This window comes from Heterodontus francisci, chromosome 32, assembly GCF_036365525.1.
Source record: "Heterodontus francisci isolate sHetFra1 chromosome 32, sHetFra1.hap1, whole genome shotgun sequence".
NCBI lineage: Eukaryota > Metazoa > Chordata > Chondrichthyes > Heterodontiformes > Heterodontidae > Heterodontus > Heterodontus francisci.
In genome coordinates, this window is record NC_090402.1 from 2457456 (window position 1) to 2470517 (window position 13062).

The window sequence follows — 13062 nt, forward strand, 5'->3', positions numbered from 1 at the left end:
TGACCTAACTTGGACAAATCTTGAATTTTATTTACTAACACAAATATTTCTCTATTTTCCAGCACTCTGAAACTTTGGGACTACAGTAAAGGAAAGGTACGTGTTGCAAGTCTGATGGATTTTATTTTGAATCCTTTTCCTTCCACAGTTGAAGGCACTGATTCTCACTGGGGTACGGGTCCCACACACACTGACTCTCACTGGGGTAGGGGTTCCACACGCACTGACTCTCATTGGGGTATGGGTCCCACACACACTGACTCTCACTGGGGTACGGGTCCCACACACACTGACTCTCACTGGGGTACGGGTTCCACACACACTGACTCTCACTGGGGTACGGGTCCCACACACACTGACTCTCACTGGGGTACGGGTCCCACACACACTGACTCTCACTGGGGTACGGGTTCCACACACACTGACTCTCGCTGGGGTACTGGTCCCACACGCACTGACTCTCACTGGGGTATGGGTGCACACACACTGACTCTCACTGGGGTACGGGTGTCACACACACTGACTCTCACTGGGGTACGGGTCCCACACACACTGACTCTCACTGGGATACGGGTTCACACACACTGACTCTCACTGGGGTACGGGTTCCACACACACTGACTCTCACTAGGGTACAATTCCACACACACTGACTCTCACTGGGGTACGGGTTCCACACACACTGACTCTCACTGGGATACGGGTCCCACACACACTGACTCTCACTGGGATACGGGTCCCACACACACTGACTCTCACTGGGATACGGGTTTCATGCGTACTGACTCTCACTGGGGTACGGGTCCCACACACACTGACTCTCACTGGGGTACGGGTTTCATGCATACTGACTCTCACTGGGGTACGGGTCCCACACACACTGACTCTCACTGGGATACGGGTTCACACACACTGACTCTCACTGGGGTACGGGTTCCACACACACTGACTCTCACTAGGGTACAATTCCACACACACTGACTCTCACTGGGATACGGGTTTCATGCGTACTGACTCTCACTGGGGTACGGGTCCCACACACACTGACTCTCACTGGGATACGGGTTTCATGCATACTGACTCTCACTGGGGTACGGGTCCCACACACACTGACTCTCACTGGGGTACGGGTTCCACACACACTGACTCTCACTGGGGTACGGGTTCCACACACAGTGAGTCTCAATGGGGTACGGGTTCCACACACACTGACTCTCACTGGCGTACGGGTTCCACACGCAGTGAGTCTCAATGGGGTACGGGTTCCACACGCAATGAGTCTCACTTGGGTACGGGTCCCACACACACGGACTCTCACTGGGGTAGGGGTTCCACACGCACTGCCTCTCATTGGGGTATGGGTTCCACACACACTGACTCTCGCTGGGGTACTGGTCCCACATGCACTGACTCTCGCTGGGGTACTGGTCCCACACGCACTGACTCTCACTGGGGTACGGGTACACACACACTGACTCTCACTGGGGTATGGGTTCACACACACTGACTCGCACAAGGGTACAATTCCACACACACTGACTCTCACTGGGGTAGGGGTTCCACACGCACTGACTCTCACTGGCGTACGGGTTCCACACGCAGTGAGTCTCAATGGGGTACGGGTTCCACACGCAATGAGTCTCACTTGGGTACGGGTCCCACACACACGGACTCTCACTGGGGTCGGGGTTCCACACGCACTGCCTCTCATTGGGGTATGGGTTCCACACACACTGACTCTCGCTGGGGTACTGGTCCCACATGCACTGACTCTCATTGGGGTACGGGTTCCACGCACACTGACTCTCACTAGGGTACAATTCCACACACATTGACTCTCACTGGGGTACGGGTTCCACGCACACTGACTCTCACTAGGGTACAATTCCACACACACTGACTCTCACTGGGATACGGGTTCCACGCACACTGACTCTCACTGGGGTACAATTGCACACACACTGACTCTCACTTGGGTACGGGTTCCACACGCAGTGACTCTCACTGGGGTACGGGTTCCACACGCAGTGACTCTCACTGGGGTACGGGTTCCACACGCAGTGAATCTCACTGGGGTACGGGTTCCACACGCAGTGAGTCTCTCTGGGGTACGGGTTCCACACGCAGTGACTCTCACTGGGGTACGGGTTCCACACACACTGACTCTCACTGGGTACAGGTGCCCTGTAATGTTTGACTCAGATGGGCGTTCTTCACGTTTGACCTTCGTAATGAATGTCTGCATGCAGTTCGGGTATCATGACTCAACCTGCTCTACGTCCTGCTGAACCTCAGTCAGGCGCACGTTTGAGCAGGCCTGAAAGAAAGTGTCTAATTTTATTTCCCTATCCAACAGTGATGAGTCCAATTATATCCCGAATTGTTGCCTTTGTCTTTGATCAACTCATTCAGCTGGAACCTGAGACCTGTGCGGACAGTGGAACTTAGTACCTGACGCTACAAAAATGTGAATTTTTTTTTTAAAGCTCAGTGAGTTGTTGTGATCTGGAATGTTCTGCCTGAAAGGGTGGTTGGTGGAAGCAGATTTAGTGGATAAATACTTGAAAGAGAGAAATTTTCAGGGTTACGAGGAAAGAGCAGGCGAGTTGGATTAATTGGAGAGCTCTTTCAAAGAGCTGGCGCAGGTACGAAGGGCTGAATGGCCTCCTTCTGGGCTGTTTAATTCAGTGAAAATACATTTTGCAAGTAGGCCAGAAGGAGGAGCCACCTACCAATTAAAAAAAAATACCGTTTGAAAATGTGAGCCGACATGTGCTCCTTCCCCGAGACTCAGGCAGTCAGGGCATTAGTTGCTATGCCAGCAACAAACAGACCTGTGGGCCTGTATCAAAGAGATGCAGAATTGCCAGAGTCAGACTTAGTGAGGGATTTCATATTTAAATATTTTACCTGCACCATCTTCATGTCCAATGAAATGGTTGGTAATTTGCCTGTATATTTCCCCAAGTGCTTTAGCTAATGTTGTTTGCTGATGGTGTGCATCAATGCTTGGCTCGGATGAGTTTCTGACCCTCACTGTGTGTGTTTCAGTGTTTAAAGACCTACACAGGGCACAAAAACGAGAAGTACTGCATATTCGCCAACTTCTCTGTTACTGGTGGCAAGGTAAGACCAACAGTTCGTCTTTCATTACAGGACTGCAGGGTAATGGGGTTCCCTGTCACTCTGATTTCATTACGGGGTTGCAGGGTAATGGGGTTCCCTGTCACTCTGATTTCATTACAGGGTTGTGGGTAATGGAGTTCCCTGTCACTCCAATTTCATTACGGGACTGCAGGTAATGGGGTTCCCTGTCACTCCAATTTCATTAAGGGACTGCAGGTAATGGGGTTCCCTGTCAATCCAATTTCATTATGGGGTTGAGGGTAATGGGGTTCCCTGTCACTCCAATTTCATTACGGGACTGCAGGTTATGGGGTTCCCTGTCACTCTGATTTCATTACAGGGTTGTGGGTAATGGAGTTCCCTGTCACACCAATTTAATTACGGTGTTGCGGGTAATGGGGTTCCCTGTCACTCCAATTTCATTACGGGGTTGCAGGGTAATGGAGTTCCCTGTCACTCTGATTTCATTACGGGGTTGCAGGGTAATGGGGTTCCCTGTCACTCAGATTTCATTACAGGGTTGCGGGTAATGGAGTTCCCTGTCACTCTGATTTCATTACCGAGTTGAGGGTAATGGAGTTCCCTGTCACTCCGATTTCATTACGGGGTTGCAGGGTAATGGGGTTCCCTGTCACTCTGATTTCAAAACGGGGTTGCAGGGTAATGGGGTTCCCTGTCACTCTGATTTCATTACGGGGTTGTGGGTAATGGGGTTCCCTGTCACTCTGATTTCATTACGGGGTTGCAGGGTAATGGAGTTCCCTGTCACTCTGATTTCATTACGGGGTTGCAGGGTAATGGAGTTCCCTGTCACTCTGATTTCATTACAGAGTTGAGGGTAATGGAGTTCCCTGTCACTCTGATTTCATTACGGGGTTGCAGGGTAAAGGGGTTCCCTGTCACTTTGATTTCATTACGGGGTTGCAGGGTAATGGGGTTCCCTGTCACTCTGATTTCATTACGGGGTTGCAGGGTAATGGGGTTCCCTGTCACTCTGATTTCATTACAGAGTTGAGGGTAATGGAGTTCCCTGTCACTCTTATTTCATTACAGAGTTGAGGGTACTGGGGTTCCCTGTCACTCTGATTTCATTACGGGGTTGCAGGGTAATGGGGTTCCCTGTCACTCTGATTTCATTACGGGGTTGCAGGGTAATGGGGTTCCCTGTCACTCTGATTTCATTACGGGGTTGCAGGGTAATGGAGTTCCCTGTCACTCTGATTTCAATACAGAGTTGAGGGTAATGGAGTTCCCTGTCACTCTTATTTCATTACAGGGTTGAGGGTAATGGGGTTCCCTGTCACTCTGATTTCATTACAGAGTTGAGGGTAATGGGGTTCCCTGTCACTTCAATTTAATTACGGGGTTGCAGGGTAATGGGGCTCCCTGCCACTCCGATTTCATTATGGGGTTGAGGGTAATGGGGCTCCCTGTCACTCTGATTTCATTACAGTACTGCAGGGTAATGGGGTTCCCTATCACTCCGATTTCATTATGGGGTTGCAGGGTAATGGGGCTCCCTGTCACTCCGATTTCATTACAGGGTTGAGGGTAATGGGGCTCCCTGTCACTCCGATTTCATTACAGGGTTGAGGGTAATGGGGCTCCCTGTCACTCCGATTTCATTACAGGGTTGAGGGTAACGGGGTTCCCTGTCACTCTGATTTCATTTCAGAGTGCAGGGTAATGGGGTTCACTGTCACTCCAATTTCATTTCAGAGTGCAGGGTAATGGGGTTCCCTGTCACTCCGATTTCATTACAGGGTTGAGGGTCATGGGGTTCACTGTCACTCCAATTTCATTACAGGGTGCAGGGTAATGGGGCTCCCTGTCACTCCGATTTCATTACAGGGTTCAGGGTATTGGGGTTCACTGTCACTCCAATTTCATTACAGGGTGAAGGGTAATGGGGTTCCCTGTCACTCCGATTTCATTACAGGGTTGAGGGTAATGGGGTTCCCTGTCACACTGATTTCATTACAGGGGTGAGGGTAATGGAGTTCCCTGTCACTCCAATTTCATTACAGGGTTGAGGGTAATGGGGTTCCCTGTCACTCTGATTTCAGTACAGGGTTGTGGGTAATGGGGTTCCCTGTCACTCTGATTTCATTACAGTACTGCAGGGTAATGGGGTTCCCTGTCACTCCGATTTCATTATGGGGTTGCAGGGTAATGGGGCTCCCTGTCACTCCGATTTCATTACAGGGTTGAGGGTAATGGGGTTCCCTGTCACTCTTATTTCATTACAGTACTGCAGGGTAATGGGGTTCCCTGTCACTCCGATTTCATTACAGTACTGCAGGGTAATGGGGTTCCCTGTCACTCCGATTTCATTATGAGGTTGCAGGGTAATGGGGTTCCCTGTCACTCTGATTTCATTACAGGGTTGAGGGTAATGGGGTTCCCTGTCACTCCGATTTCATTACGTGGTTGCGGGTATTGGGGTTCCCTGTCACTCTGATTTAATTACGGGGTTGCTGGGTAATGGGGTTCCCTGTCACTCTGATTTAATTATGGGGTTGCAGTGTAATGGGGTTCCCTGCCACTCTGATTTCATTGCAGGGTTGAGGGTAATGGGGTTCCCTGTCATTCTAATTTCATTACAGGGTTGAGGGTAATGGAGTTCCCTGTCACTCCAATTTCATTACTGGTTGCAGGGTAATGGGGTTCCCTGTCACTCTGATTTCATTACAAGGTTGAGGTTAATGGAGTTCCCTGTCACTCTGATTTCATTACAGGGTTGAGGGTAATGGGGTTCCCTGTCACTCCGATTTCATTACAGGGTTGAGGGTAATGGGGTTCACTGTCACTCCAATTTCATTACAGGGTGCAGGGTAATGGGGTTCCCTGTCACTCCGATTTCATTACAGGGTTGAGGGTAATGGGGTTCACTGTCACTCCAATTTCATTACAGGGTGAAGGGTAATGGGGTTCCCTGTCACTCCGATTTCATTACAGGGTTGAGGGTAATGGGGTTCCCTGTCACACTGATTTCATTACAGGGGTGAGGGTAATGGAGTTCCCTGTCACTCCAATTTCATTACAGGGTTGAGGGTAATGGGGTTCCCTGTCACTCTGATTTCATTACAGGGTTGTGGGTAATGGGGTTCCCTGTCACTCTGATTTCATTACAGTACTGCAGGGTAATGGGGTTCCCTGTCACTCTGATTTCATTACAGTACTGCAGGGTAATGGGGTTCCCTGTTACTCCGATTTCATTATGGGGTTGCAGGGTAATGGGGCTCCCTGTCACTCCGATTTCATTACAGGGTTGAGGGTAATGGGGTTCCCTGTCACTCTGATTTCATTACAGTACTGCAGGGTAATGGGGTTCCCTGTCACTCCGATTTCATTACAGTACTGCAGGGTAATGGGGTTCCCTGTCACTCCGATTTCATTATGAGGTTGCAGGGTAATGGGGTTCCCTGTCACTCTGATTTCATTACAGGGTTGAGGGTAATGGGGTTCCCTGTCACTCTGATTTAATTACGGGGTTGCTGGGTAATGGGGTTCCCTGTCACTCTGATTTAATTATGGGGTTGCAGGGTAATGGGGTTCCCTGCCACTCTGATTTCATTACAGGGTTGAGGGTAATGGGGTTCCCTGTCACTCTGATTTCATTAGAGGGTTGAGGGTAATGGAGTTCCCTGTCACTCTGATTTCATTACAGGGTTGAGGGTAATGGAGTTCCCTGTCACTCTGATTTCATTACAGAGTTGAGGGTAATGGAGTTCCCTGTCACTCTGATTTCATTACAGGGATGCGGGTAATGGAGTTCCCTGTCACTCTGATTTCGTTAGAGGGTTGAGGGTAATGGAGTTCCCTGTCACTCCAATTTCATTACAGGGTTGCAGGGTAATGGGGTTCCCTGTCACTCCGATTTCATTACGGGGTTACAGGGTAATGGGGTTCCCTGTTACTCCGATTTCATTACGGGGTTGCAGGGTAATGGGGTTCCCTGTCACTCCGATTTCATTACGGGGCTACAGGGTAATGGCGTTCCACATTTGCCCCTCCTCTCCTGAAGCTGTTGGCTGGCTGCTGGTATCTGTGATCCAGCCTCCCTTGCGTGCCTCTTCCCCAAGTCATCATTCTTCTTGCATGAGTTATGGTGAGTTATTGAACTGTGGAGAGCAGTACAGTGGACCAACCTTGTCAATTTCTAGCAGGGGTTACTGGCTAGTGATGGGGTTGCGGGCGCAGGAACCCTGAGGGCATTTATAGGTTAGCCCGCTGCGCGAACATGGCACAGATCAGGGATGGGGCCTCTTTCCCTGTAGGTTTGTAGCGCTCCGAGGGTGCGGGGACTATATTCCCAGTATTAATCTCAGCACTGCCAGATGTGATCTGAGTGAGATATTTTAGGTTACAAGTTCATCTGTGTACGTTTAACCACACTTAACTGTGCACAGTTTTGATTTTCATATTACAAAATGGATATAGAGGCACTGGAGACAGATTTGCAAGGGTTGTACCAGAACTGGGAGATTATACCTATCAAAAGACTGAACAGGCTGGGGGCTTATTCTGTAGAAGAGAGAAAGAAGGCTGAGGGGGTGACCTGATCGAGGTCTTTAAAATTATGAAGGAGTTTGATAGGGTAGGCATAGAGAAGATGTTTCTACTTTTGTGGGATACCAGAACTAGGGGCCATAAATATAAGATAGTCACCAATAAATCCATTTGGGAATTCAGGAGAAACTTCTTTCCCCAGAGAGTGGTGAGAATGTGGAACTCGCTCCCACAGGGAGTGGTTGAGGTGAATAGTATCGATACATTTAAGGGGAAGCTGGACAAACACATGAGGGAGAAAGGAATAGAAGGATATGGTGATAGGGTGAGATGGAGAGGGAGTGGGAGGAGGCTCGTGTGGAGCAGAAACACCAGTAAGGAGTAGTTGTGCCAAATGGCCTATTTCTGTGCTTTAAATTGTATAATAATGTTTGCTTTTTGTGATTAATAATTGTGATTTTTCTTTTTGAAGTGGATTGTTTCAGGATCTGAGGATAATTTTGTGTATATCTGGAACCTCCAGACGAAGGAAATAGTGCAGAAATTACAGGGACACACAGGTGAGCAACCGAGGCCCCTGCCTATACGCAGCACATGTGGGATCGAGCACATTAGGGCTACAACATACAAAGATTTATTGCCCATCGTGTCTGTGCTGGCTGAAAAAGAGCTATCCAGTCTAACCCCACCTTCCAGCTCTCGGACTATAAGCCCTGTAGGTTACGGCACCTCAAATTCATATCCAAGTACTTTTCCAATGCGATGAGGGTTTCTGTCACTGCCACCCTTTCAAGCAGTGAGTTCCAGACCCCACCATACTCTGGGTGAAAAAAAGGACTCCTTACTCCCCTTTCATCCTTCCACTGATTACTTTATGTCTGTGCCCCTGGTTATTGATCTTTTAATGGAAATAGGTCCTTCCTGTCCACTCTATCTAGGCCACTCATAATTATATACACCTCAATTAAATCTCCTCTCAGCCTCCTCTGTTCCAAAGAAAACAACCTCAGCCTCTCCAATCTTTCCTCATAGCTGAAATTCTCCAGCCCTGGCCGCATCTTTACTAATCTCTGCTGTGCTATCTCTAATGTGATCACATCCTTCCCATAATACAGTGACCAGAATTGTATGCAGTACTCTAGCTGTGGTCTAACTATTGTTTTATACAGTTCTACCATAACCTCCCTGGGCAATAATGGAAAGCATCCTGGACATCTCCTTAACCGCCTTTATCTACCTGTCCTGCTGTCTTCAGGATCTGTAGACATACACTCCAGGGTTCCCCTGATCCTCTACTCATTTCACTATCCTACCATTTATTGTGTATTCCCTTGCATTGTTTGTCCTCCCCAAATGCATTACCTCACACTGCTCCAGGTTAAACTCCATCTGCCATTTCTTCGCCCAAGTCTCCAACCGATCTATATCCTGCTGTATCCTCTGACAAACCTCATCATTATCCGCAACTCCACCATACTTTGTGTCGTCCGCAAACTTACTAATCAGACCAGCTACATTTTCCTCCAAATCATTTATATATACTACAAACAGCAAACGTCCCAGCACTGATCCCTGTGGAACACCACTCGTCACATCCCTCCATTCAGAAAAGCACCCTTCCACTGCTACCCTCTGTCTTCTATGACCGAGCCAGTTCTGTATCCATCTTGCCAGCTCACCTCTGATTCCGTGTGACTTAACCTTTTGTACCAGTCTGCCATGAGGGACCTTGTCAAAGGCTTTACTGAAGTCCCCAAGGACACATTGTACAGCGAGCTCACCACTGGTATCAGACTCACTGGCCGTCCATGTCTCCGCTTTAAAGACGTCTGTAAACGCGACATGAAGTCCTGTGACATTGATCACAAGTCGTAGGAGTCAGTTGCCAGCGATCGCCAGAGCTGGCGGGCAGCCATAAAGGCGGGTCGAAGAGACTTAGCAGTTGGCAGGAAAAAAGACAGAAGCGCAAGGGGAGAGCCAACTGCGAAACAGCCCTGACAACCAATTTTATCTGCAGCACCTGTGGAAGAGTCTGTCACTCTAGTATTGGCCTTAATAGCCACTCCAGGCGCTGCTTCACAAACCACTGACCACCTCCAGGCGCTTACCCATTGTCTCCCGAGACAAGGAGGCCAAAGAAGAATATAGATAACATCCACTGCCCTTCCTTCATCAATCATCTTCGTCACTTCCTCAAAAAACTCAATCAAGTTAGTGAGACACGACCTCCCCTTCACAAAACCATGCTGCCACTCGCTAATAAGTTCGTTTGTTTCCAAATGGGAGTAAATCCTGTCCCGAAGAATCCTCTCTAATAGTTTCCCTACCACTGACGTAAGGCTCACCGGCCTGTAATTTCCTGGATCATCCTAGCTACCCTTTTTAAACAAAGAACAACATTGGCTATTCTCCAGTCCTCTGGGACCTCACCTGTAGCCAATGAGGATGCAAAGATTTCTGTCAAGGCCCCAGCAATTTCTTCCCTTGCCTCCCTCAGTATTCTGGGGTAGATCCCATCAGGTCCTGGGGAGTTATCTACCTTAATGCTTTGCAAGAGACCCAACACCTCCTCCTTTTTGATAATGAGATGACTGAGATTATCCTTTCCCTCGGCTCATCATCCACCAAGTCCTTCTCTTTGGTGAATACTGATGCAAAGTACTCATTTAGTACCTTGTCCATTTCCTCTGGCTCCACACATAGATTCCCTTCTCTGTCCTTGAGTGGGCCAACCCTTTCCCTGGTTACCCTCTTGCTCTTTATATACGTATAAAAAGCCTTGGGATTTTCCTTAATCCTGTTTGCCAATGACTTTTCATGACCCCTTTTAATTCTCCTGACTCTTTGTTTAAGTTCCTTCCTACTGTCTTTATATTCCTCAAGGGATTTGTCTGTTCCTAGCCTTCCAGCCCTTACGAATGCTTCCTTTTTCTTTTTGACTAGGCTCACAATATCCCGCGTTGTCCAAGGTTCCCGAAACTTGCCAAACTTATCCTTCTTCCTCACAGGAACATTCTGGTCCTGGATTCTAATCAACTGACGTTTGAAAGACTCCCACATGTCAGATGTTGATTTACCCTCAAACAGCCGCCCCCAATCTAAATTCTTCAGTTCCTGCCTAATATTGTTATAATTAGCCTTCCCCCAATTTAGCATCTTCACCCGAGGACTACTCTTATCCTTATCCACAAGTACCTTAAAACCTACAGAATTATGGTCACTGTTCCCGAAATGCGCCACTACTGAAACTTCGACCACCTGGCTGGGCTCATTCCCCAATACCAGGTCCAGTACGGCCCCATCCCTAGTTGGACTATCTACATATTGTTTCAAGAAGCCCTCCTGGATGCTCCTTACAAATTCTGCCCCATCCAAGCCCCTAGCACTAAGTGAGTTCCAGTCAATAGAGGGGAAGTTAAAATCACCCACCACTACAATCCTGTTACCTTTACATCTTTCCAAAATTTGTCTACATATCTGCTCCTCTACCTCCCGCTAGCTGTTGGGAGGCCTGTAGTAAACCCCCAACATCGTGACTGCACCCTTCCTATTGCTGAGCTCCACCCATATTGCCTCACTGCATGACCCCTCCGAGGTGTCCTCCCGCAGTACAGCTGTGATATTCTCCTTAACCAGTAATGCAACTCCCCCACCCCTTTTACATCCCCCTCTATCCCGCCTGAAGCTTCTAAATCCTGGAACATTTAGCTGCCAATCCTGTCCTTCCCTCAACCAAGTCTCTGCAATAGCAACAACATCATAGTTCCAAGTACTAATCCAAGCTCTAAGTTCATCTGCCTTACCTGTTATACTTCTCGTATTGAAACAAATGCACTTCAGACCACCAGTCCCGCTGTGCTCAGCAACATCTTCCTGCCTGCTCTTCCTCTTAGTCTTACTGGCCTTATTTACTAGTTCCCCCTCATTTATTTCACTTGCTGTCCTGCTGCTCTGGTTCCCACCCCCCTGCCACACTAGTTTAAACCCTCCCGAGTGACGCCAAGAAACCTCGCAGCCAGGATATTTGTGTCCCTCCAGTTTAGATGCAACCTGTCCTTCTTGTACAGGTCCCATCTGTCCCTGAAGAGATCCCAATGGTACAGATATCTGAAACCCTCCCTTTTCCACCAGCTGCTCAGCCACGTGTTTAGCTGCACTATCTTCCTATTTCTAGCCTCACTGGCACGTGGCACAGGAAGTAATCCAGAGATTACAACCCTAGAGGTCCTGTTTTTTAACTTACTACCTAACTCCCTAAACTCTCCCTGCAGGACCTCACCACTCTTCCTGCCTATGTCATTGGTACCGATGTGTACCACAACCTCTGGCTGTTCACCCTCTCCCTTCAGAATGCCCCCTGTCCGTTCAGAGACATCCTTGACCCTGGCACCAGGGAGGCAACATACCATCCTGGAGTCTCTTTCACGTCCACAGAAGCGACTATCTGTGCCCCTGACTATAGAGTCCCCTATAACTATTGCTGTTCTGCACTTTGTCCCTCCCTGCTGAACAACAGTGCCAGCCGTGGTGCCACTGCTCTGGCTGCTGCTGTTTTCCCCTGATAGGCCATCCCCCCCAACAGTATCCAGAACAGTATACCTGTTAGAGAGGGGGATAGCCACAGGGGATTCCTGCACTGACTGCCTACCCCTTCTAGCGGTCACCCATCTATCTGCCTGCACCTTGGGTGTAACCACTTCTCTAAAACTCCTGTCTATGATGCTTTCTGCCACCTGCATGCTCCTAAGTGCATCCAGTTGCCGCTCCAACCGATCCATGCGGTCTGTGAGGAGCTGCAACTGGGTACACTTCCTGCAGATGTAGTTGTCCGGAATGCTGGAAGTGTCACGGACTTCCCACATCTCACAGGTGAAGCACTTCACCCCTCTAACTGACATTTCTAGCACTAATTAATAAATTAATTTAAAATAAATAAATACTTATTAAATCCTTACTAAATTGTTATAATTAACTATATGGTCCCTAGTGCTAGATTCCTACTATAAATATTAAATACTAAATACAGTAATCTCCTTCTGGTTTAGTTACTCTACCTATTAATTAGTTAATTAGGGTTTTAATCAATTTTTATCAATGTTTTATTTTCAAATTCAGTACAAATTCCCTCCCAGCCAATCAGGTCACAGCTTTCCTGTGACATCACTTCTTCAGTTTTTTTTTTACCAGAGGTAAGTTTTTTATACTTACCGGTCGGTAACTCCGCCCTCCGAGTCTTCTCCCTGGATGGAGGCCCCGAATCCCCGAGGTAAGGTTTTTATACTCACCGGTCCGGAACTCCGCCCTCCGAGTCGTCTCCCTGGATGGACACCGCGAATCCCCGAGGTAAGGTTTTTATACTCACCGGACCGGAACTCCGCCCTCCGAGTCGTCTCCCTGGATGGAGGCCGCGAATCCCCGAGGTAA

General features: G+C 48.5%; 1 protein-coding gene across 2 annotated transcripts in view; it reads left to right on the top strand.

Annotated features, from left to right (window-relative positions):
• wdr5 (WD repeat domain 5) overlaps positions 1 to 13062 on the top strand; it is a 48840-nt gene that overhangs the window by 30245 nt on the left and 5533 nt on the right. For both annotated transcript variants that reach the window (XM_068012017.1, XM_068012018.1), the window contains 3 exons: positions 63 to 96; positions 3052 to 3126; positions 8111 to 8198. In XM_068012017.1, coding sequence (XP_067868118.1) covers positions 63 to 96; positions 3052 to 3126; positions 8111 to 8198 — 197 coding nt within the window. The remainder of the gene's footprint in view (positions 1 to 62; positions 97 to 3051; positions 3127 to 8110; positions 8199 to 13062) is intronic.